This window comes from Gasterosteus aculeatus, chromosome 8 (genome assembly GCF_964276395.1).
Source record: "Gasterosteus aculeatus chromosome 8, fGasAcu3.hap1.1, whole genome shotgun sequence".
Classification (NCBI taxonomy): Eukaryota; Metazoa; Chordata; class Actinopteri; order Perciformes; family Gasterosteidae; genus Gasterosteus; species Gasterosteus aculeatus.
This window is the reverse complement of record NC_135695.1, coordinates 16,154,654-16,180,900: the sequence shown is the minus strand read 5'-3', so window position 1 is coordinate 16,180,900 and position 26,247 is coordinate 16,154,654. Positions and strand designations below refer to the sequence as shown.

Genomic DNA, 26,247 nt, shown 5'->3' with positions numbered 1-26,247 from the left:
GTGGTTTTACATCATCTTGTCTCCGGAAATCCTAGTTTCCCACATTCACGTTGGTATTTACGTCCTGCTGAGACAAAAAAAACACTTCAACGGGGGTTTAAAGGTTTTCGTATCGGATACACGGTGAAGTTTCTGATTTGATTCTTCAGCAAAAGGAACTTGCCCGTTATTTTGACACCACAACAGGACAGATGTCTCATAAAGCGCTGATGATTTGTTCGTCAGATGTTCCTATTGAAAAACCTCTCATCGAAACGGATATCTGGAAAGATAGTTCTGTAGCTGTGCCGATGCATTTTTGCGGCGAGAGAAGACCTTGACTCGTGCCCAACAAGTCGCCTTTCTAGGGCCAACACTGTTTCTGTTGAGAGTGGCGACATCAGCGCACCAAGTAGAAACATTTGACATGTCCTCAGCTGTCTTCACCAATATGCCACCCAGATGGCCGCTCTCTCAATGTTAACTTCCTATCAGCACTTGTGGCAACGAAGCACAAGGATGCGTCAATCACAAGCACCGGCGGGTCCAGGCAGTAAATAGCAGGACTATTTGAATAGGCCAGCGTCATTTTGACACACAGTGACAGGGAAACGTGCTCTTTAGTGGACTTTACAGTTAACTTGATTTGTAAATGCACCGAGATGAGCAATAGACATGCATTTGTTGAGCTATCTGCGATTTAATTGTTGCTATTTGATAATAACGATGACCCCCAACGTTAGTCATCCCATTGATTTGCCAATATTGGCTCATTTTTCCACATCCAGAGGTTAATGCAAATGCTTCTCAGCAATCATCAAAGATGATCCTCCCGAGGCGTAGCCCGAAGGATTCTCTCTCGCACAGTGATGACAGTGAGTTATCCCCAGTGTGAAGAAGCTTTAGCTGCTTTGGCCCGTGTTCCAACAGCTCCATGAGTCTTGAGGAATGTGGGTTTGTCCTGCAGTCCGCTACTACCCCCTCTCCCCCTCTCCCCCTCTCTCCCTCCCTCTCTCTCCCCCTGCTGTCTCTCTCTCTCTGCCTCACTCTTCTGTCCCCTCCCCTCTCCCAAACAGGGCATTTCCCTAACTTTTTTTTTTCCTTCTCCCTTTCTCATAAGGCTATAGTTCAATATTGCATTCCGGGGCACACATCCTGCCTCAAATTCCGACTCCGGGCTCCTCGACGTCGTGGCACTCCAATTGTCGCAAGGTACTGTGCGCATTAGGGATCCGTTGTCGCAGTTCAATGGAGTTATCAATGGCTTTGATTGTGACTATTGTTTAGGGAGCCCGTTGTTGCAGGAGGTGGAGGAGAGGGGGGGGCACGGGGTGGGGGGGGGGGGACCTACGAATGCATGTCTGTTAAAAAGGATGGAGCGCAAATAACACGATTAAAATGCAGGGAGAGTTAAACGTGCGCGTTTAGCGGGCGAATTTTCTCTTCTGTTTTTTTTTTTTTTTACCGGTGTTTTAAGAAACTGTGGAGGAGGAGGATGGGGGGCTATGGAGGGGGGGCTGGTCACGTTTTGATTGCTGTTAGACTTCTGGTAGTTTTTTAGCTTCATTTGCAAGAAAATTGGAATCAAAATATCTTTCTCTTTAGGATTAACTTGAGTCTGAGGCTGATGTTGGGGCTGATGTTGCGTTGGTCTCCATTCATAAAGTTGCGGTGATCCTCGTTTACGCGCTGCGCGTCTCTCTGTCATCCTGCAACTGCGTCAATGGTTGTTTTACAGCTACTTTTTTAAGCGAGATTGGTGGAACCTGAGCTTTTTGTAGGTTAATCTTCTTTATAAAGTTTATTTTTCAACATTTAATTTCAGTAGAATCAGGCCTACTTAACTCTTAACAAAATAACAAAATGTGTTTTTTGCCTCTTTTTCTTTATCATTGCAGTGTTCTGTGAATTTACTTTCTTACATTCCTGTGTGATTAATACATCTTAGGTCAGTCATATTGTAGTCATTACTTTGACAGCAGCTGGGAGAAGAAGTGCTCAGCAGAGCTCCTACTTGATGATTTCCATTGATTCCGCCTCCATTCACTTCTACTGCAGCAGCTAACTTTTCTTTGAGTGGAAACATCTACTGTTTTACTGTACAACTCGTGCCATAAGAGGCTAATGAGCCAATGGAATAAACCACAAAGAGTTGTACCAGCATTGCCATATAAATACTTTCATTTGCCTCTTCCTGAAGGAAGAAAATTGGCAATATGAGATGATTACATGCAATTATTTTAACATTCTGTCTTCCTGTTCCTGTCTTGCCATTGTATTTATTTTTCTGTGCATGCTTGAGTGACCTCGTTGCTAATCTATCTCTCATCTTTCTTGAAAATTAATCCGTCAGTTTGATGCAGGGCCGTATCTTTTTTCCTTTCCTTTGTCCAGCTCAGATGTACTTATAATGATGCACTCACAAACCTGTGGTCTTTAATGAGGTGGAGAAGAGAAAATAAACCTCATGGCTGTCCAGTTCAGTTGGTGTCTGGATGGGTCTCACTTTAAGGCAGTTAGGACGTGCTTGCGAGACAAATGCATACAAACTATGCGTCGGGCCGGCAAATCTAAAGTAATCTGATTTAGAAAGCCAGACTCCATAGTGGACGATAAAGGGAGTCATTTGGTTTACATGGATGAGTTGTTTTCTTCCATCATGGTGCTGGGGAGAGAACATTTGGAGTTGGTTGTTTATCTTTTACTCACAACTTAACTCTCTCTGGCTCCCTCTAGGCAATCGGATTCAATTTATGGCTGCAACTTCCGTGCAATCTTTATGGCTTCTGACCCTTTAAATTGAAGCGATATCTCCAACCACGCCGTTTATACAGTTTGCATATTTGAATGGGTGTGGTGTTCCCCTCTTTGCAACACCACTGACGCAGGGGGCTTTTGACTTAATAATAGTTTCTTCGATCACATCATAATCTGTATTGACGTTGCTTTTAATAACAGTAAAACCATTTGATATTCTATCTATGGCAGTGCACATGTCTCTCTGATCAGTTAATGACTTCTCTCTGTGTAGTTTGTAGTCACTACATACAGTATTTGCTGTCTGTGGAGCGATGAACCACTTATGAGACTGCTTTGAAGCGCGTTATAGTGAAACCAGATTGCTGTTCAGACTTTAAGTATCTCTTTGATTTCTTTGCATGCTCTTCTTTATTCAGCCGCAGCCATATGTTTTCTCTTTTCTCCAAATAACCGCCAACCATGTCACGGACAGAAAAAAATCAAACCGTAGATAAATGCATTGCAAACCATTTCACAAGAGATTTGTAAGTTGTCTTTGTCACAAATTCTAAGGATGAAGACATTGTACAAACAGATATCGCGCCGACAGTTCTGACAGTTACTAAGTAAATAAGTAACATCCACCTCACAATTGAACCCAGCAATACGTTTTTAAATTATAAGTTGAGTGATGTTGGAGATAATCGGCTCATCTTACAGGGCTGTCAGACAAAGAAGTTTGGGAACTCCTGTGTCAGATGAGTTGAACTGATTTCACCCTCAGTGGGATTTCTATAAGTCCCTTTTTGTTTAGTTCCTTGACTTTCATCTTCTCCCCCCCCCCTCTGCAGCCCCTACTCTGGAGTGCACACCAGGACTTTTGACCTGGATACAAGGACTAGATCCCTCTGCTCGGCCCGGGTCCATTCCGCCAGTCAGTGAGAGTGAGAGGCGACGCGGCGGTACTACCCGAGGAGGGATAGCCACATCGTCAAATGGGATCAGGGAAGCTGGCCCAGGTGCTGCTGGGATGGGCCGCATTCCACGTGGCTTATGGTGACACTGCAAACGGACCGTACCAAGCCAGCCGTTTCACCGGCGCTGTGGACCAGAGAGAGGTGCAGCGGGTTCGACGCCGTGGCCAAGAGACCCTGAGAGGGTAGGGATGACAGTCTGTGTGTGCGTTGTGTACGTGTTGTGTTGTGGCTGTGTGTCACCAACTTTGGCAAATTAGCAGCTTAATTCACTTTGGTATTAATTTCAATCGTATCATACTGTACAAACATTTATACGGAGAGTGGGGAGCAAAAAAAGAGTGCATACATTTTGATTTTTGCACACAGAAATTGTAGCATGTGGAGAATGTTTAAACATAAATGGCTTTCCTTTCTCACTTTCCTGGCAACTCGCTTTCAACTGCTGTGCTTTCTGGGCTGAAGCCAAGTTCGCCTTATACCAAATTACGCTGCTGAATACTACCACATTGTTTTCTCAAAAACAGCATATGTTAGGCCTTAAAAGGCTGCTTTCCATAATCACCCAATGTATTTACAGTAAATTGACATTTTCATGGCAAAGGGAGGAAAAAACGCTGCCTTCTACACGGGATGATGAGGGAAATGCACGACCCAAATTCCCTCCGAGTGTTTCGGTTAAGCTGAAGAAAGTTGTTGAAGGCGTCAGCGAGTAGATCACCGGCCCCGGTGTTTTAGGGTGAGGCCGGGCGAGTGCATGTTAACATGCATGTGTAGGTTTTTAATGACGCTGTTAGTTTGGTGGTCTGTATGTGGGGAGTATCCAATGAAATGAGTTGCAGAGATCACCTCTCACCGGCTGCACTCCCCCCCCGGCGCTTTCCCTTTGTTGTTACCTAAACACCGTGAATATGTGTGTGGGACGTATGTGTGTGCAGCGAAGAGTTTTCACTGTATATATTTTGCCAATTCTCGCAAAAAACAAAGGATGTTTTGTTGGGGGGGGGGGGGCGTGTCTGCATCAGTTATTCCAATCAATCTCCCATCTGTCCCAGCTTATGGTTCCCCCCGGTGCCAAGCCACAGGAAATGAGGTTTTCGTATCACCGGAGGGGGGTATGAAAAGGGGCATTTGTTTCACTTCTGTAGGTGACAAAGCAGCAGAGAGACTAAAAGAGGGCAGGAAAAAAAAGCGTGGAAGAAAGAGTTTGTGAGGAAATAAGGGACGAGATGAGGAACAAATCGGCAGCAATGGTGAGAGAGATGATCAAAAGTGGAGGGTAAAGCTCAAACAGAGTAGAACTGGTGTTTCCTCTAGAAACCTACTGTTCTGTGACAGCCTCCACGGCTTTACCAGTAATCATTTCAGTACTTCCATGCCACTCTTTTTGATTTACTTAGAAGTAACTTACCCTGCTTTTACTTAAAATGGGACCCATCATACCAAAGCGAGCGCGGTGGTCCTTTGACATCTCCAGTCCACTGAACCGCTTACAGGCACCAGTACAGAGTTATTCCGCCTGACCCAGTGTTCCCCGAGCCCCAAATGAGGTCATTGGCATTGAACTCAAAATATTAAATATATGATCTGACTGAACAGCAATTCATGTTCACAGTTTGTCTTGCAGAGAGTGAGCAGCCAGGGGAGAGAGTGAGGAAACCAGAAGACCTTGCACAATAGCAAATGATTCCCATCAGGTTGTGTGTAATTTCATAAGAACATGTAACAGAAGCCTGCAGACCTTTTCCACTACGTTGTTAAGTTCTGGAAACACTGCTGTGTTGGGGATGAAATGCTCGTTGTAGTGGTAGTTTTGTTTATTGACGTAAATAGATGATGAGATTTCGCAATGACTCAGAGTACTATGTTAAGGCGAAAAGGATCACTTTCATGCTGGGATGAGGGCCAAAGCAGAGTCATTGGACAAAATGCTGACATCTTTGTGATTCCTTTTATTGTATTTTTAGGCGCCGCCTAGTATATTCGTCATTCGAACCATCACAAAACCTAAAAGCATCTGTGGCCGGCCGGCCAGTGAAAATACTTCTAATGTGTTGAATTTATTGCCTGTTTCTGTTTGAGTGTCGTTGGCTTAAAAATATCTTCGTTTTACTCGGAATTTGGGTAAAATGATCGATACGTGTGGGTGTTTTATTTAACCTTTGGACAGAAGCCATAGTGGGGGAGAAGAAAAGCACACAATGCTTTGTGTAGTGACAATCAAATGCCGCAGCACAGGAGTTGTTGAGTTTCACTACAACTCATCTACCCCACCGAGCCACAACTCACTTCAACGCTTTCATGTGAGAGCTGCAACAATCCCGGCGGACCGGCAGTGACTCAGTTTGGGTTTCACAGTTTCTCCGTGTGGGAGGACGAGGGAGGTTAGGTTAATGATGGTCATTACGCTGGCCTTGTGCTCGGGTGTAGTGTTTATTCACTGGCTCCCCTGGGCTGTCTCTGGTAGCGCTGCATGGGTCCGATGCCGACTGACTCTGATTTATTGGCCCCCCCCCCGCTGCACGCTGCAGCCGGGCATCGGTCCACTCAATGACACTATCTGATCAAAGTTGGCTGGATGGCTGGCGTTCCGCCCCGGATCGGTGGAGCGGTGGAAGGAATGCTTCAGGAAGTGCTTTTGATTTATATTTCTCGCTTTTAAATGCCTAACCAACATAAAGAGTTTATATGTTTTTCTCATAGAGTTTATAGACCCATCTCATTAGCTTATTCCAGTTGGGCCCGGCCTTACACAGAGCTGCCGAGGAGAGACGCCGTGGATGTTGGATAACCTGGCAGACAGTCAGCCGTGAAGCAGTGAACTACTTTGAGCCGCCCGTGTCTACTGCAGGTCATTGTCAATAGCACCAAGATGGCCTGGATGTGGCCCTCTGATTGTAGGCTTCCTCGGTGCATGCCTCGTGTTAAAAGAGAATGGATGTAACAAGATAAACTGTAAGTCAGACAGAGAAAGGAAAAAAAGAGACCGACAAAAAAAAGCTTGAGAATAATTTATGTGTAGTATGAGGGAACAATTGCCAGTTTCCCTTTCTCTTTTATGTGCATTACGTTCTCTTTTGGGTTTTATGTGTCTGCATTTTGTGCTTACTGTAAGTGCAGGCTAAGAATGAGCCGTAAAGAAAGGATTAGCTGGGATGGCTGATTAGCATGCGGTCTGTTAATAAAGTGGTTAAAGTGGTAAAGTGGACTGTATGAAAAGATTCAGTCATCAGTTTACTTACCACATTTGAGACACACATATACACACACTGAAAAATATATTTTATATATTTCCGTTTCTCGTTTTAGTCTCCCTCTGACCAGAGGACAGAGGGAGCAATAGGTAAGAATTATTTTTGGAGTAAGATACACATTTTTCATACAAAAAAAACAGGGCCAGGTGTTGCTTAGAGGCAGCAATACGTAAGATTTTTTTCTGAAGAGGGTCAAATACCAGGCATATGACCTTTGAACCAATGACCAGTTTACTGGCACACACATACACGGACAAAGACACCTGATCTGGATCTCTGGCAAGTGCTCTGGGCCTTAATGGAAGACCGTCAGTAGTCATTTTCCTTGCCTGCCCGGTGATGCCCTTCCTTGTAGGTCAGTGCTATGAACTACTTTGACCTTTGACTCGCTGGATTCCTGCATAACAAAAGGTGCCTCAGGCTACAGCTGCATGACGTGACATGCAGCTGTAGCTGTTGCAGTGTCTAATTGTATGTATCTCTCCAAAACCCAAATATATTAAGTTTACTATTATGTAAATTCCAAAGAAAAGCAGCAACGTCTGGCATTTGTAACGCTTAAAAGCGACCGTAATTAATTGCCGTAATTATTTCTAATATGTGACTGAAATCATTAAGCATCACAATTGTTTCTTTTAGATGAACTATCAATAGATGGATTAATTGTTTCAATGACAAACTCTGAAATCTAATCTTATGTTTTTTAAAGTTAGAATAAATTGTGACATTGTGATACCATACATAAGTGTTTTGCCGACTAAGTCTGTCTATGTTTTACTGTTCGTTTTCCCCATTGAATGGGGTGGCAGCCTTTTTCCTTTTATTACTATTAATGGCACTTAATGAGCGATTCACGGGCCGGGAGGCAACTTCAAAGGCAGCGACATGGCCACAGAAGAGTTAATCTCCTTTAGATTGAGTCCTCAGACCAGCAGGACATTTCAATATTGAGGAAAACCCCTGGGGATAAAACCCCTTTTTTACGGTCTTTCATTCTGTTTTACTTCAGTTCATCCTCTAAAAGCCTCCTCTCTGTGATAGGAGGCCGGGCAGTGACCTGGAGGAAGGAGAGAGAGAGAGAGAAGAGAGAGGGAGGAAGAATAACAGACTAGAGCACCTCAGGGTCGAACCCCAATAATCCTCCACATATTGACATCCCGTCATCTGTAACAGTGGAAAATCTTCAGTGCTTTGTGGCGAAATAGATCAGGGAAGACTCTGGCTTTGCTCCTCATTAAGTGTTGGAATGCTGATGTCTCGCTCAATGCTTTTCTTTTTCCTAGAGCTCAGTTTGGTTGGCGTGTTTCTCCAGAAATTCAACCCCCGCCGAGGGTCTGGCCTCTTCTTACTTATGCTGCTCTCGCCTTCGTTTCCATGTCTCCGTTTTCCGCTCCCCACTCCTCCTCCTGCTTCCTCTTCTTCTCAACATGAGCTTGTTTGGCTTTCCCTCCCACTGTCCTGGGCCTCCACCATAATCACCGTTCCTCTCGCTGTCCTCTCACTATCTTTTTTTTATCTTTTTTTTTTTTTTATCTTGCGTCTTTGTCCGACCACTACTTCTTCTTACATGAAGATCTTCCGTCTACTGGCCCACCTGTGTGTCCGTCCCCCTGTCTCCCCGTGCCATCTGGTAATGTGGTTGGAGTGGTTCTCTGCTCTCCATCCATTGGCTGGTTGCTATGGATACTGTCTGGTGAGGAGGAGAGGAAGGTCACCCGTCCCACGCAGGAGGAACTTGAGAAGATCATAAGAGCTAACGCTTTAGCCCCAGACCACTAGTCTACTGGTTTGGTCTGAATAACCACAAGAAAGCTGCACATTTCTTGCAATGTAGTATACATTTATGCATGAGGTTCAGTTGACTTGTAATGATACGCGTGTGAAAAAGTAATGCCTAATGAAAGAGTTAAAGTTGTCTTACTTCACTTATCATTTGTCGTCTTAAAAACAAAAATGTGTAGCCTACTTTAAGCAGTCACAATCCCAGAGGCAAATGAGGCAAATGACTTCACCATGCGCCTCTGCATGGGGCTTTATCCCAATTTACCAAGTTGTGGTCCCTCGATTCTTGGTCATGCCATTGGCAATTACAAACAACCAACCACCAACACAGATGGCCGGTGAAATACCCGTCATTATACGCTTTGAGAGGTCACCAAGGGTGTCATTAGTACCGCCGCATACTTGGAATCCCTTCAGCTTGTTAAACGGCTTTACGCAGCGTCTCTGGGTATTTCCCTTGAGTGCACACACTGACTCACACGCACTTTCTTATAGGGTTTCTGGTTTTGGGATTGATGCATGTTTTGGACTTTTACTCCCATTCTAAATAAACTGAGTTAAAAGTAGGTGTGTAATTATTCGTGGAAGATAAAAAAATAAAGTGTGGCATTAGTTTGTGAGGGCGGCTGGCAGACCTCCGTCCCTCTCGTCCTGTGAGCAGACCCCAGTCATATCTAGATGTGGTTTAGCCATTTCCTCAAAGTAAATCTATGCGGCTAACCTGTCAGGCTGATGTAGTGGTCTAAAGGGGTGATGAGTCTCGCATCTGTCAGACAGGGTCAAAGTTCAATGCAGCTTCTCCACCAGTAAAGCCAGAGAAGGTGACAGCCAGGCATGGAAACTGGGAAAAGGGAAGAGTTTTATACATCCTGTCCTTCGAAGTATAAATTCAGCCTTGAATGAAAACAAAATGTTGCCCCTCATGTTTTAGGCCCCTCACATTTCATTCCTGCCCTCCCTGAAAATACCCTCATCCATCACTCGAGGAGGCTTTTTATCCAAGTTAGTTTTGTTTACTCTAAAGGCCTGGGCCAGATCTTGGGCAGCTCAGAAAATAATGCATATCTGTATATGTTGAGGAGTTCTACTAAAGTTTTGTGAGGTCTGTCTGAGTACTGAGTTGGCTTTTTCTTTTTTGTCTCTGTCAGGCCCAATGTGTGTGGCTCTCGCTTCCATTCCTACTGCTGCCCAGGCTGGAAGACTCTGCCAGGAGGGAACCAGTGTATTGTTCGTAAGTTCCTCAATGCTTAAATCGTCTCAGTGGAAAGGATGACAGATACATTACGCGTGGGATAGTTCCCTAACATTACCCATTAATCAAATTCTCTCCTCTTCCCCTTCCTCTCGCTAGCAATTTGCAGGAATTCGTGTGGCGATGGCTTCTGTTCAAGACCAAACATGTGCACCTGTTCCAGTGGCCAGCTCTCTCCCAGCTGTGGATCAGGAGGAGGAAGTTAGTAACCGAGCCAATTATGCATGAAACTTTATCAAACAAATATTGTTACTGTAAATGTTACACTACATCACCTCACGTATTCACCAGATACAATTTCACAGTTTAAGGTCGTTTCTGGGGAACCAACCACCAACTCCTGAGCTAAAACAATTAGTGGATCGTACAATTATCTGTACTTTATATAGCGGCTTGATTCATCACTCAAGTGGAAAGCAAACAGGGCTGCTTTTCTGCAGCGGATGTTCTGGAGTGTTGGACAAAACCAGACACTTGATGATATTGAGGAAGCTTGTGAAATAAGCTTATTGACTTTCTGGTGGAGAATAAGCATAATATTAAAAGATCAATACCACTCTGATGTTTGTCCTTCGAATATACGGCCTGTTCATTGCGAAAAAGCAAAGAGTCCGGATAGGGTTGTAAAGGAAGTCATAGCAACTATGTTCACAACCATGTGTGTGGAAAAAAGACCAATGGTTGCCGCAGAATTGTGCAATGATTAGAGAGGTGTTTATTTCTTCAACCGTATTCTCAGATTGAAGCCTCTCGCTGGAGAGCATTTGGTTAATATGTCTCTTTTTCTGATTACTTACCATACTCAAGGATTATCGGACATTTGCTGTAATGGAAAGTAAATAAACAGTAGGCCTATCCTTTTATTCATCTGAATGGCCGTAAGCTTGACTTTGCCGTGTGATCCTGCTAAGTGGCCCAATTGACTAATGGAAGGATATTTGATTGTTACACTGAGCAGTTTCAGTTCCTACCAAATCCAATTGCTCAGCTTTTCCAAATACGGAGCCTCCAACCTTCTCTCGCAGGGGCCAGAATAGCGCCGTAGCCCCGGTAATGTTAGTGCATAGAGTCCCCGGCCTGCTCCACTGGCTGCAGGTCACAGGGTTTGTCAGGATTAAAGTAGACAGTCTGGCTGCCCAGCTCAGTCTGCTGGGCTTAGTTACACACCATTCAGGATGTGTGTGTGTGTGTTTCCAGCAAGGCGAGGTGTTTCACTGCACATGCAGACTGTGTGAAATCTCGTTTGTCTGATTCAGATATGAATTTAATATGTGCAGAAACCATTGTCGTTAAGCGCCACTTTGGGAGCACGCAAAGGAGGAGTGGATGTGCGTCTCAAGCAGCACGCAACGTGTTCGGCTTCGCCGCTTCAGTCGGGCTCGCCGGTCACGCCTGGCCCCGGCCAGACCCTTTACACATGCTTGCATTCCACGGAGGCCGCTAACACACATTTTGACTCGGGCAGCTGCACACACTGACAGATACCCAGACACTCGTGCTCTTATACTAATGAGACGGACAACCCCCCCCCCCCCCCCAAAAAAAACCCCTCCCAGACTGTCACACGCAAACAGTGAGCGTCGAATGGCTGCGACCCAGATGTGTAAAGTAGGATCTGGTCCAGCCATAAGGTGGGACGACCCTTATAGGAAGAGCATTGAGGGTGGGGGGGGGAGGGAAAAATCAGCCTCTGACTTGAATTGCAGGATACGCACATATATCCTGCAGAGTCAGGCCTTTGGCAGGAGCTATGAAGTCATGTCCCATAAGGGCAGGAATGATGCTAGAAATTGAAGTGATACATTAGACTGAAAGCTTAGCAGAGCTGTACCGAGCGGAACGTCACACTCTGTGACTCTCAGCTTTCCCCAACGGGGATTTATGGGGTTTACAAGCAGTGCAGAGGGAGGGAATGAGGCTGCTCGGTTATACTGTATGATAATAATCACAGACAGCTACATTTCACTAGTATATGGGAAATGTCTTTTAGTGCACTGTAAGGAGTTTATCACTGCAAAATAAACTTGGTTTGGCCTCACTGGCTGCTTTCATTGAGGTCAGAGGTCAACCAGCTTTATGGCCCGAGATAAATATACAACCGTCAGTGAACACGGTATTCTGTGGAGTAACCGAGGTCTCCCGAAAGCTATAATTCCAGTAATCTATGAAAAATAATTTCCTCACTGACCTGCATGAACTCCTGAACCCGACTGTGTCTCAATCTTTATTATATTTGGGTGAAATGCTTGCAATTGGCTAATATTAAGTCATAATGCTTTGTTTCGATTTGGCTTTTAGCAGAGCAATAATTAAGTTAAAAACTGTTTTTACAACTATCTCTGACAGAGACTTCTGGCCAGGAGAAGACGAACACTTCTCCTTTTAGCTCCTGTCGGCCTAAACGTGCAGACTCACACACTTTTGGACAAAGTCCACCATTTAACCTGATTCAATGTAGATAAAGCAAATTGCAATTCTATTGAGATTTGTTTGGAAATGCCAATTTCATCGGCTTTAATTATATTACCCTGATTTATAGATAGCATCTTTATGTCTCACGTCTCGCCTGTGGAATGCAGAGATTGAAATAAATCATCAACACATTTGTGCTCTTCCACGTGCAGTTAAAATGTCTGCTATTATTATTTAATCCACACACAGGGTTGTCTACGACTTCCTTTTTGACTCTTTCTTGGAATCTCACGGCCAAAGTGGCTTCCTAACTGCACTGACAACTTGGAGTTACGTGTCAATTCCCAGACAAGGGAGATCGACGCTCCAAGTCACCCTTCTAATATACACACTCGACAGTTTAGGGCATAGCAGCTGGGCTGAAAGTCGCACAGGGCCGTCTTTATAACCGTGTCCTCCCTTAACCATAATTAGGAAATCATTACCACGGACGTTCTTGCCCTAATGCTGAGAAACAGCTGTCTCTCTACTAACAGGCTTCCATTGAATATTGACTGGGAGCTCAGTGAGTGCTGGGAATGCAGAGGGAGGCCTTTTTAATTAGAAGCCATGACACTACTTCAATCTTGACCACAAAGTAACGCGTCACCCCGAGGTCCGTAAGAGAATAAATGTGTCAAATATTCCCAGAAACTTGACGGTGTGGGGGAGGTACAAAGTTCGAGGGCTGTGACTTTTCATATAATGGAAAGAGATCTCTATATGTGACTGGTAACCTGCTTTGACAGCATCTCCGTTTCACTCCATTGCCCATCCATGTCCACACTGAGGCTGGCTTGTCACTGATCCTTGGGGGGTCTGCAAACCAGGACAAAACACAGCCATTAAAGCTCCGAAGTTTTCCATCTGACACACACACAGAAGTTCCCGCGCGCACACACGCGCTCAACACACAAGCGCTCGACACACAAGCTGGGACTTCCTGTGTTTCGCAGCCTCTCGTAAAAAACACCCAGATGTGAGCAGCTCACCGGCAACACTACCAGAGTACAGAAGTGCATTGTGGTGCCGTAAAGCAGCACCCGACTCCTTTTGCTCAATGTCTGGAAGAAACACACACGCACGCACACACACACACACACACACACACACACACACACACACACACACACACACACACACACACACAGATGCACTTCCCCCTACCTTCTTGCTTTACAAGTGCAGCTTTCCAGGCACAGGACATTGGAACATACCATCTCCCTCCCACCTGTGGGGAATGAAGGGCCATGAGGTGGGGGGGGGGCGAGGTTTACCAGTGAGATCACCTCCCTCTGTCTCCAAATGGGCTTGTTTGTGCCTCCTCCCGTTGCAGAGAAAAAACATGGCACCCGGTGCACATGCCTTCCCAGCACCTGTCCTTTTATCCTCTTTTTCTGAGGGCAGAGAGTTCATTGACTTTAACACCCCATCTTCTCGACCAATTTCTGTGGGGAGGGACATGTTTAAAAAATGCAAGACTTTATCCAAGTCGTTTTAGTTTTGGAGGTTTTCTCCACAGTTTGTTCCAAAGAAAGCTGAAATCACTCAGAGCAATACTCATTCAGGTTTCACATAACTACTTCCATTCTTGGCCTTAAATTAAGAAAAACTCACAAGAGTACCGCGTCAACCGCATGTCTCGGTCTCAGAAGGAAGATCATACACACCTCCTGAGAGAGTGACTGAGAAAAAGGAGAGAAACAGATTACACAACACATTAGAGAGACAACACATTAGTACACTGACAAATAAACCCAGGCCGCCCCAGAGTCCCAAAGCATTAGCTAAGATTCATCACCATATGTTGCCATCAGTCCCAATCCAGACAAAAAGTCCTTTCTGCCAAATCTGTACGTAAAGTCTGCCAAGTGTTGCACATGAGAAAGTTAACTTGAATTCCTTCCAGACTCGAGAGGTTTTTGGTGAATTACACCTCGGCTTCACACGGTCCACATCCAAGATTTGTTCTTTGACTTTTGCATCTGAAGCCTGATCTGCCAGTGAGGAATCCATGAGTGATCACAAAGAAAAGCTTATGTTCGCAGCCTGACTCACACAAGTCATATTTAGTGTGTTTGAGTACAGTCGGAATGAGTGGGTGGATTATAATGACTGAAGTACCTGAAGAGTGCAAACTCTGAAAGTCTCATTAGACAACCTCAGCCATCAGGAAGCGCAGTCATTTCCCTTCTGCTGCGCAGCACTGAAAGCCAGAAATGTAAAAGAGCGAAAGATACATAAACAGACAGATGGAGAGAGGAGAGAAGGAGAGGAAATTAACGTTAAACTTGAGATTAAGATATAGACAGAAGAGCATGAAAGGTGCTGTGGGAATAGTGGGGGGAATAAAAATAAAAAAAACGAGAAAGGAAGGGACAGGGAGACAATAAAATATAAGTCAGCATGAAAGAAATCAGGATGCATGGAAACATTAACTGGATACATTCTTTAGCATCTACTGTAGATGTCTTCACTAAAAGGTTCTCTGCCAGAAAGGTCAATAGCTTCCCTCATAAAGTGCCTGAGTCACATCGGCTCCATCACAGTCCCTTACTTTCGTATTACTATCATAATACCACCTCAACACAGCACTCCTGGTTTGTTTACACACTGTTCCAAGTTACTCCCATTATTTCTCTTAAATTTCCTACGCATCGTGTTTTGTTTTTGCCTTCGTACCGTACTTCTTTACCCCTTCACCCAGTTTCCATCTCCTCTCAGCGGATTCCTGACTGACTGACTGACTGTGGCATACAGCTGGCTCGACTTATTGCCAACCCCCAAAAGTCTGCTTGATTAAATCTAGTTTTGTGGCCTGGGGGGGGCCTTGAGCCTTGTCTGCTCATCTAAAGCTGCCAAAGAAACACCGGCGTGGTGCAAACCCAACTAAAGCAGCAAAAAGCCTCTTAATGTGTTAAAGTGCCCACATGTAGTTGCTCAACTCTCTGGAGTTTGGAAACAGCTCAAACAATGCGTTCTGTAATTGGGTAATAATACAATGAAGTATGTGAGGACTCAAACCATTAATTCTCCCCTTTCACTTCCTAAAAGGTGAGGTTTTGGTTTATGATACCTGTAAAAGACAATTTGCTATTTTACTATTTTGTAATAAAATTGCGGCCTGTGTAATATGTGAATGCCTTATATTTTTTGAAGTGCATCTTGTTTACACTTGTCTTTCTTTGTGCCCTTCCCATTCCTAATTCCTGCCCATCACCCCCCAACTATCTCCCTCTCTCTCCTCTCCGTCCTCTCTCCTACAGTCCAATCCTGCAATGTCCGGTGCATGAATGGAGGCAGCTGTGCAGAGGACTCGTGCTCCTGCACAAAGGGCTTCACAGGCAACCACTGTGGACAGCGTGAGTGTAACCTTATGCACACAATGGGTGTGAACGTGCATGTCGGGGGAAGGGGGGGGAGGGAGGGCTCACCTGCAATATGTCACCTGCTCGCAGCTACAGCATAAGGACCAAATGTCTGAAGGGTGAAAAGAAAAAAATTGCATATTTCAAAGTGAACCCATTTTGAAAGACTTTCAATGCATGCAGATGATACCAATTTATATTTTTATTTTTAAACCCCGCAAATATTCCGCTGTGCTGGTTAAGACGATTGGTCAGGCCTTTACTTGCAGCGTGACCATGCCAAATACATGACCAAACATAGATTATGATTGTACCGGTTTGTTGAGGACAATTTAGGTTAGAGAGAAGAAAAGAGATTCACTGTCATTGACTCCAACATAAATGTGTTAGCATGTCTGTAAGAGCGAGCGTGTGCTAAGCGTGTGAATCCTTTGTGAATCCCTCTGTTTTCCTTTGTCTCCGGGTAGCCGTGTGCGAGAACGGCTGCCAGAATGGAGGCCGCTGCATCGGGCCCAACAGATGCGCCTGTGTCTACGGTTTCACTGGCCCGCAGTGCGAGAGAGGTAAGAGCTTTACCTGCTTCCTGTGTGCGCGTAGTTATGATGCTCCACTTCCACCTTCAGCTGGAACAGACAATGGAGGCCTGCTGATGATAGACCTTGCTTGGTATTTTAGTGTGGAAACCAAATGTCAATGAAATAATGTACAGTGGATTTTAGAAAATACGTCACAAGCTGCTATTTTTTGGGAGTTGTTTTTGTATTAATATCTCATAGAACACCTGCTTCATTGCTCAGATCAGAGAATGTCGACATCTAAACAGGAAAGAGATCAACGAGTCGATCAGCCAATGTGTTAATGTTAATGCATTGATTCGATTTTGCAGAGCAACTGTTAACTTTGACCTACTATTCCGGGTTTTCACCTCTACATTTTGAACATTTGAGTCATTGTCAGCGATTCATTTGGTGTGAAAAAACATCATCAAAACTGCGAGATGACATTTTTAAACGAACTCCATTGTGCACGTTGACTAAAATGGCCTTTATCGAGCTCGCGAGACACAGACTCTTTTATACTTTTATCAGTACTCCCCACTAACACACAAACTCTAGTTTTTAGGGAAGATTTGGAACCAGGAAGGCTTTGATGTGGTCCTGAAGCTATATGGGTGTTGCTGCTATCAGTACAGACAGTTCATTACTTCATGGCTTGGTCGGCGTTCAGCCCCCTCTAACGTGGATGACTTCATACCGTTAGCTCAGACAGACAGTGGGTGTTCGCCTCCTGAGCTTTGCACACAACCCTGAGGTATGTGTGTGGTGGGAAGTGATGGCGCGTAGTAGGTGACACAGTCCCGTGATTGCAGACGGGGAGAAGACCCGGGTCGGCGGCTGCGCTTTCACCTTAGTTCACCCTTTTTTATTTTTCGGATAACAAGTAAGCCTTTTTTACACCTTCAGATATTCTCCACCACCAAATTTACCTTTCTCCGACCCGCAGCTTCCACTTTCATCCTCTTTGTCCTGCTGTAAATTAACACTCAGGTAGAAGAAAGTTTCTGTCCTGTAATTTTGCTCACCTCTTGCCTTTCAACTGTTCTTCTTCATTCCTCTCAGTTAAACTGTATTTACAGCATGTAGGTGTGTGTTTAAAAAAAAACACCATCTGTTTTCTTCAAATAGTATCCTCCTCACTCAGCCTTTCTCCGGCCTCCTTTTTGTACTCTACTTGTCTTGTTTTCTCCCCTATTTTTTGAACTGAGGCTCCCACGTTAACTTATATAACTTGTCCGGCCTTCATCTTACTCCCCATCCCTCAAATTATTTCTCCATCGAACTCTTGGCTTTTTCTCTGGGAAAATACAACTTTTTTGGGGGTTGAGTTGGTCAGACGGAGCCTGACAGACATCTGGCATTAAACACCCCCCTTCCCGCACCCGCCCACCCCTCCCCCAACATCCCCACAGGACCGACGGAATAGACTTTCTTTGTAGAGCGGTCGTGGACATTTCTCGATTCAGCGGGGCAAGGTACCAGGGAATCAGATACACAGAGAGAGACGGACAGAGAATGAGGGGAGGAAAAAGGGTGAAAATGAAAATGGACTCCCCAGCTGTGTACACAGAGCCTGGTGGAAGGGAGTCTAAACACTCTCCGTGTCGGGGAAAGGGGTGACTGCACCTTCAGGTGGAGTCACAGGGGAACACTTGTATGTGTTCGGTGAGGGAGGAGTCGGGCTAAACTCGTCTAATCGACGGCATAATTGAGCCCAGTGACGGCGTGTGTTGGATGTGGAGATTGATTGTTAAATTCAGAGAATTGAATCATTTTGATAAATGACCAGTAGATGTTTTTATTGGTGGGTTTGGCCTGAAATGGATGCTTGCGTCCCCGGCGGGATCCTTTCGTGTTCTTACAGCTCTGTTTTCTTGTATTGTGGTTTGGTCGTTTGTGTAATTGAGCACATGAGTCAGTAGATGCAGTGTGTGATTCCGTTAGAATACACCCGATGAACTGTGATGTTTTAGGGCAGTGAAAGTCAACCAGAATGGTGGGAAACTTCTCCGCGTGCGCATGTTTGGATGACTAGGAAGGAGGAGTAGGAAGCTGTGCTATTCCTTTTGGAAAACGTAGCCCGGGCCGGACAGGATGGCTGCGCGGGTGGAATGCTGGGACTCGGGGGCAGGCGCAGGTCAATCTGGTTTCAGGCAGCCAGTTCGGAGCCGTGCTAGATTTGATTTACAGCGAGTCTATAAATTGTATTGTAATGCGGCGCGACGTTACCTCTTAATCTAGGCCCCATGTGTTGTGTGTTTTCCACATGCACGGATCTCTGCTGCTGGTCACAATTAGCAAATACTAATCCATAAACAGGCTGAGCGTGTTATAATGGTAGATTATGCTTTAATCCATGTGCTTCATCCAGATACCGAGTGGTACTGTATGCTCAGAATGAAATCGCCGCGTTTTGCATTGAGCGTAATTAGGAACGTCACATTTTAACAAGCCGTTTTTTAGTGTGTGCTTTCATGTGGGCACTAAATGTTGATGATCCATCTCATAAACAAAAAGTGGACGGAAATTATTCACCAGTGCCCCCCGGGCCAAATTTAGAGGCTCGGGTTTGTTCCAATCAATACTTGAGCAGCCTCGCGGGACGACGATGAAGACTCTCTTTGATCCAGTGCGGGTAAAGAGTGGGCTGATTTACGCTGGCCGCACTTAAGAAAGCATTACAAAGACTTCTCCGTCCGAATAAGTAACTGGTGTCCCGTGTGTCCCGTGAGTGGTGGTTGTTGATGGAGCCTGGACGGTGTTTTTTTTTCGCCTGGTCTGCCTGCTTTCAATGGAGTCTCAACTATTGTTCCGCTGCTCAACGCTATTGCGATGGGAAGTTTCCCAAAACACACCAAAGGAGCTGTGGGAGTCACGGTAGATTTACAGCAGAATCAGTGAGATAAGGAAACAAGGCCCCAACATAAAAAAGTCAGAGAATTAAATACTATTTTTTATTCACATTTCACAATGAATGACACAAATTCACAGTTCACAGAGCAGTTAGCTACAGGCATTGCTGAGTGCTTATCTCTCACGTGCTTATCTCTCACATTTCCATTTTCCCACAGTTGTTCTTCACTGTGTGTGTGTGTGTGTGTGTGTGTTTGTGTGTGTGTGCTAAACACGTTCGAGCTTTTGGTGTGGACCAAATGAAAGCAGCAGACTCCTTGAGTAATGAGAAGGGGTAAAAGAAAAATAATAATGATTTTAAGCTTGTTGATAATGGCACAGAGACAGATCTGGTTGGCTACGATGAGGATAAACCTCCCAAACACACACTCCCATATGCACGCGTGCACACAGACACACACGCACACACACACATACACACATGCAATCACAAACAAACAATCCTAACATTTGAATCATTTATTTAGGTCCACATCAGCTGAGGACACAAACCGAACGATGCGATCAGATATTCCACAAGAGCTGCCAGAATGTGTCTCGACACACCGACCAGACATGAACGCACACACGCACATCCACAGCGGGAACTTAGAAAATGTCTCTGGTTTTAAACAGGCGAGTAACGGTTTGACGAGTGTAGAAAGGTCATCCAGGTTTAAAAACACACACTTTATCTACATATATTTCTTCTCCTGATTCATTTGATCTGTTGTCAAAGAGAAGTATGTATGAATGATAGTAGCTTTGATTTTCATGTGATGTGCTCATACTTCAAATTTCTTATCGTCCGTGACCTCTTCCGCTGGGAGTTTTGTAAATACTTTGGCTGTTATTAATGAACATTGCCGTTCATCTCAAGTCGATGCCTCCGTCCCCTCTGATCTGTTGTACGGGGTTGATGGGAAAATGTTTTCCTGAAGGGTTTGCTTTCCATGGAGGATTGAATACTTTCTCACCTCCGCCTTTAAAGTATTTCATCTTCCTTTCATCCAACTTTTTTTGGGCTTTGATGTCTGAAGTCAACTTCTTTTCTCTTTTACGGTATCAGATCATCATGTGGTTGATTCCGACACAAAGACTCTGAAAGAAATTATGTGGCCCCGTCTAAGTGAAAGGTCGCAACAAACTCAGGGGCTGATTTACAGCATTTCCATGATGTGTCCTGATGTTTATGAAATTAAAGCATTTGAGACTTGTTTAAAAGTTAAAATGAGACTCCAGTCAGTCTATAGCACAAAGGAGGAAAAATGCTAAATTCATCCCGATGTATGCTGGTTATGAACCAAACCCGAGACATCTGGATGAGAGACAGCGATCTTTAACGATTGAAGAGCGGTCAGCGGATAAAAGAGAGAATCTGGCGAATGTTTTTCATCTACGAAGCAATTTGAACACTAATTAGTCCAAATGACTTCAGAATGTTGTCAGCGGGACCGAGTCAGGACGTTGGATTGCTCGTCCTAATCCGCTGACGTTACGTGCATGACCTACGGACGTGTCTACCAAACAACACATGTTGATTGGGACACTGTGGGACACGGTTCATTTCTTCCCTTTTTGCTATTTTAGGCTTTTAAAGAACGCTGTGGTGCTTCTCCGGTCTCTAGTTTGTCTCCACGCTGCTGCTTGGAGGGATTCTGTTTCCCTTCAGGTGAAGACACGTGTAGAAGAGAGAAGAAGAGCGGAGACGTCGATATATATATTTAATCCAGCACACATGAATAGTCTGCTAAACTTGGCCGGTGCGTGCTGCTGTCTACTGCTGCTGAAAGATCAAGTGTGGGCGACTCTTCAGAGGAAGGAAACCGTCTTTTCCTAAATCAAAGACAAAGTTTGGAAGCAGCATTTATTTTGTCCTTTTATCTCCTTTCTTTCTTCGTTAAATGTCCATTGAATCGTTTTTTCAGTCCCGCAACAAGACAGCCAATTGTTGTATTCCAGCCGTGTACAAAATAGTAACATGGTTTCTGTCGGGAGGTTTAAGGCAAGCAATGGTTATATTTGATCTGTCAACAAATAAAATCTAAAAATCAAAATTGAACAGATCAACAGCGTGTAACTCAAGCTGTATGTAGTCTGTTTTCATCAATTGCACATTGGGCTTCTGTGACTGAATAACAGAGCAGGTCGTCCGTCAATCCCCGGCTCAGCTAGTCCATGTCGATGTGTCCCGAAGCCCTAATTGCTCCCATAGGTTACATTACATTATATAACATGTCATTTAGCTGACGCTTTTATCCAAAGCGACTTACAATAAGTGCATTCAACCATAAGGATACAAACTCAGAAGAACAAGAAACAAGAAAGTGGAATTTCATCAAATAAGACAATTTACAATTTGCTATAAATGAGTGGTGCTATGAGTACAATTTAAGTGCTACAATTTGTTAGTTTTTTAGTCGAGGTAGAGTGTGAAGAGGTGTGTCTTTAGTTTGCGACGGAAGATGTGATGGCTCTCTGCGGTCCTGGTATCATCAGAGAGCTCGTTCCACCATTTCGGAGCAAGGACAGCGAAGAGTCGAGATCTAGTCGATTGTTTTGCTCTCAGTGATGGAGGGACGAGCAGTTTTGCAGATGCAGAGCGGAGAGTGCAGGTCGGGATGTCGGGTTTCACCATGACCTGGATGTAAGCTGGACCCAATCCATTCACAGCACGGTGCGTGAGCACCAATGTTTTGAACTGGATGCGGGCGGCCACCGGTAGCCAGTGAAGAGAGCGGAGGAGTGGAGTAGTGTGGGAGAATTTCGGAAGGTTAAAGACCAGCCGAGCTGCTGCATTCTGGATGAGCTGCAGAGGTCGGATGGCGGTAGCAGGGAGACCTGCCAGGAGGCAGTTGCAGTAGTCCAGGCGGGAGATGGTGCATAAATTGGTTTGAATGACGAAATAGTACACGTGGCTGCTGCGTGGTTGCTCCTGCCATCAGTGTGTGAATGGCCGGAATGGTCCAAGGAGAGAAGAGCACAGACTTATTAAACACACAAGTGATAACAGAGGGACAGGGGACAGCGGGACTAAAGAGGACAGGCGGAACACCACGGGAAGACAGGAAGTGACGATAAAGTACCCAGTGGTTCAAAAGACTATTACAAAGTTCTATCTTCTGTCTTCAGTAGGAACAATGAAGAGCTTGGTGAGCGTGACGGACAGTGTAGTGAGATAGATAATAAGATACATGATGGAGATGGAGATGGAGATGGATAAGAAAAATATGCTTCTGGTTTGCATGCAGATCATTTGTTTTGATTATTTCCCATGAGTGAATGCACGATGAGTATGAACCCCCACATCTCTTAGCCCACATGTTGATGGAAGATCAAAAAGCGTTCACAAGGAGAAAGCAGAGGGCAGACAGACAGGAAGACCTGAAGCAGGCGAGGAGAAGACCAGATGAGGGAGAGCCGGCCTGAACCCCAACCTGCACTCCGCATGCTCACTTTGACCTACTTGACTTTCCTCGCTCCCGTTTTCTTTTCTTTCTGCGTCTCACACGGCATTCTCTGTGATCCCCTTTTCGTGATGCACAAGGAACCAATAAGTCCGAAGAAGGACTCCCACCACACATCACCGCTGATTCCCATCTCCCGACGTCATTCTGTTAATCAGAGCCGAGCCGCCCGCTGTCTTTCTCCACAACTCGTTGTCACAGCATTCGCTAGCCGAGCGTGCAGCTTGTCTCGCTCGCCATCTAACCGAGAAGATATTAGGTCTCTGCCACAGAGGAAGCCCTCATTAGGCTAAATTCCCATAATTTACTGGCAAACGGGCAATGCAGCAAGAAGGTGAGATGATCACTGAATGTGTTTACTTGCAACATCTGTTTGCTGTGTGCACTTACTTATCTTCCCTGTGGTCACCGTCCCTTTCCAAAAAAAAGATAGGATCAGCCATCTCAACACATCTGTCTTGACTTCCATGAGACATTTGTGTTCCTTTTGTGTTATTGGCAACACATGTTGTGTGACGTCTTATGGGTTTCGAGACACAAAAAATGTGCATTGTCTAGAAAATAACAGCCAGATGTCTCGTTTTTGGAGTGAATGATTGTCACGGACGACCACGCTGCCGTTGGCCTCTAGTACTGACACATAGATGGAAACAGAAGCCGTCGCTGTTCAGCGCACCACCAACAATGTGATTCAGTCAGTCCAACGGGTTAACTTATTATCTCACAGAATAAATGCATACCAGTCATTCAAATCCTATTTCTAAATTCCAGCGGAAAGAAACAATCTGGATGTGTTTAGCAGTTTATTCCGAGCAGGTTTAACAGGGAAATACTTGAACTCACGTGCCGCTGTGACGTGAGCCGTCAGGCTGCTACTATCGTTGTGTTCTCCCTAAGTAGCTGCTTGTACTGCTGATCCTTGCAAGCCAATTGTTGATTCAAAGACTGAACACTTTTTAAACGTGTTTAAAGGTCTGGCGAGCCGTCTCGATGAAAAATAATCGTCTAATCCTGTGCCAGTTTCTTTTTTCCCACAACATTCCATTCCCCCATTTGTTTTTTAGGCCAAATTAACAACAAAAAATGACAAAGATATCAAAGGAAGTATGCATTACAGAGAAAGAGAAAAAAAAAATCTCCTCTATGTACTTGATCTGGTTTCATTTAACAGGGATCTAGATGTGTTCGAGGAACTGAAGCGACGATTCGCTGAATGTATTCAATCCATCAAAAGTCAAACGAAGGACTTCTCATCTCTTTCGCTCCGCAGACTACAGGACGGGGCCGTGTTTCACCCAGGTGAACAACCAGATGTGCCAGGGTCAGCTCAGTGGAATCGTCTGCACCAAGACCCTCTGCTGCGCCACCATTGGTCGAGCGTGGGGCCACCCCTGTGAGCAGTGCCCCGCCCAGCCACACCCCTGCAGGCGAGGCTTCATCCCCAACATCCGCACTGGAGCCTGCCAAGGTCAGACTGTCTCTCTCTCTCATGTCACCTCAACTGGTTGAACTGGTTGACATCGTTTTTTTTGTGTTTTTTTACAATCAATAAGAGACATGATTTAGTCAGCCAGTCTGCATAACATGGCTCATGCAGATCTCAGAATTAAGGTTCATTGAATGTCCTCCAGCTGTACAAAAAAGTAATCATTAACATTTGATGAGTGATATTTTATTATTAACTCCTTGAAAAAATGTTGTGAATTAAATCCTTATATTACATCCATCATCACTTTGAACCGTTTTAAATGTATTTTTTATGTGCCAGAATGAGCTGTGACTAAAATGTTCCACAAGTATGACATATGGGGATAAACTGAAATGAACCTTCTACATCAACATTCCCGCTGCTGGACCCGTCCAATAACCTCGAGCCATGGCCAGACTAAGCAATAAGACGCCATCCATATATGACACGTTTGGAGTTAGTGTCCCCTGTTAAATGAACCTAGCCGGGCTCTTTGTTGCTTCAATCCAGCTCGTCTCACACAGACACACCCAACACCACCCTGGGCAGATTGTGATGGTTGAGGTATTGCTGGAGCCGTCACAGAGGGGGGCCTGTGTTTTTCTCCTGAAGCTCACAGCACCTGGCCACACTTCAACAGTATCGGAGCTCAAGATATCAAGTTCAAGTATTTATGCTGGGAAGTCGAGGATTGCAGCAAACTCAAGAGTTGTTTACATTTGTGATTGGAAGTCATACATTTAGGCTTACACAAACACTTGTTGGACTTCATCGGCAGATGTGTTGACAGGGTGTTTGTAAGACGACGGGTTCTAGGCATCTGAATCCCCGGCTACAATTTCCATTCAAAAAGCAAATAGTTTTTTACTTTTTTTAGTAGTCGTTTTTTAGAGCTATTGATTAGACAATAAATGGACGTAACGTAATACCTCAATCCATCTAGCTGTGAGTTGTGTAAGTCAGTGTGTAAAGATTATTCCCGAGGGTAAGAAAGGTCACACATCTTGGATCAGTAAACTGTTGCATTAAGTCATTTAGTCACGCTGCTCGCCGTGACACACAAAACAATGCATGGGTCCTGCTTAGCGAATGGCACAATGTGGTGAATAGAAACCTGTGTGTGTGTGTGTGTGTGTGTATATGTGGGAATCAGGATAGAAGCTTTCCACAGTTTCTTACAGGGCCCCACCCTCTGACATACGCCCAATACTGGGGAAAAGTGACTCACGTTGAATGCTGGGAAAAAACGTACATTTAAAAAGCCATTTCCTGTTGAAACGAGAGCTTGAGCTGGTCTTTCTGGAAGGGGTCTTAGACATCAGAGCTGGCGCCAAGTTAGAACAGAAGAAGAAAGAAGACTGTTTCAGCAATAGAAAGTGTATCCGAAACATTCTGTAACATTTGCTTTTAGCATTATAACTAATATACATGTATTTTTGACAGTTTGATGCTAGTTTGAGTCGTTTTCTTGCAGTTTCTGGGGTATAACTAAGATACCATAGGATGCTTGATCTCTCAAATCAATAATGCCAGTAATTATTAGTCTTTATCCTTTATCTTCTCACTCAAACATCAATGTCTCTCTGTCGTTCTCTCAGATGTGGACGAATGCCAGGCGGTGCCAGGTCTTTGTGCCGGAGGTAACTGCATCAACACCGTGGGATCCTACGAGTGCAAATGTCCCGCCGGCCACCGGCAGAGCGAAACAAGCCACAAATGTGAAGGTGGGTAGAACTTTAACACACAGATGCGTTTCATGATCAGAGAGCAAAGCCTGCGCAATGACGGCCGAGGGGAGGAAACTAGTATGAGCAAACGGAGGAGCAGAAGGCTGGTTAATAGAGAAACCACGGAGACCAGAGGTTCATCGTTAATGCGCTGTCACTATTGTCTAAATTGCCAGAAGATGAGCGATGGGGGATAATATTATTAAAGTAGATGAAGCAAGTGTCCATTGGGCCTCAAACACAGTTTTCACTAGAAAGAGACTGGGAGTAGATTTCAATGGGCTGTTAAAAAAAAGACAATATGTTAAGAGTTAAAGAGGTCTGGACGTGTGCACAT

The 26,247-nt window shown here is 44.8% G+C and overlaps 1 protein-coding gene across 1 annotated transcript in view; it reads left to right on the top strand.

Moving 5' to 3' along the window:
- The first annotated feature begins 978 nt into the window (after positions 1–978).
- The window catches only part of fbn3 (fibrillin 3), a 52,123-nt gene continuing 26,854 nt past the window's right edge, over positions 979–26,247 (top strand). Inside the window, exons 1-8 of the mRNA XM_040184413.2 lie at positions 979–1,191; positions 3,570–3,877; positions 9,877–9,959; positions 10,080–10,181; positions 15,698–15,793; positions 16,267–16,362; positions 23,986–24,183; positions 25,782–25,907. Coding sequence (XP_040040347.2) covers positions 3,714–3,877; positions 9,877–9,959; positions 10,080–10,181; positions 15,698–15,793; positions 16,267–16,362; positions 23,986–24,183; positions 25,782–25,907 — 865 coding nt within the window. The 5' untranslated portion in view covers positions 979–1,191; positions 3,570–3,713. The remainder of the gene's footprint in view (positions 1,192–3,569; positions 3,878–9,876; positions 9,960–10,079; positions 10,182–15,697; positions 15,794–16,266; positions 16,363–23,985; positions 24,184–25,781; positions 25,908–26,247) is intronic.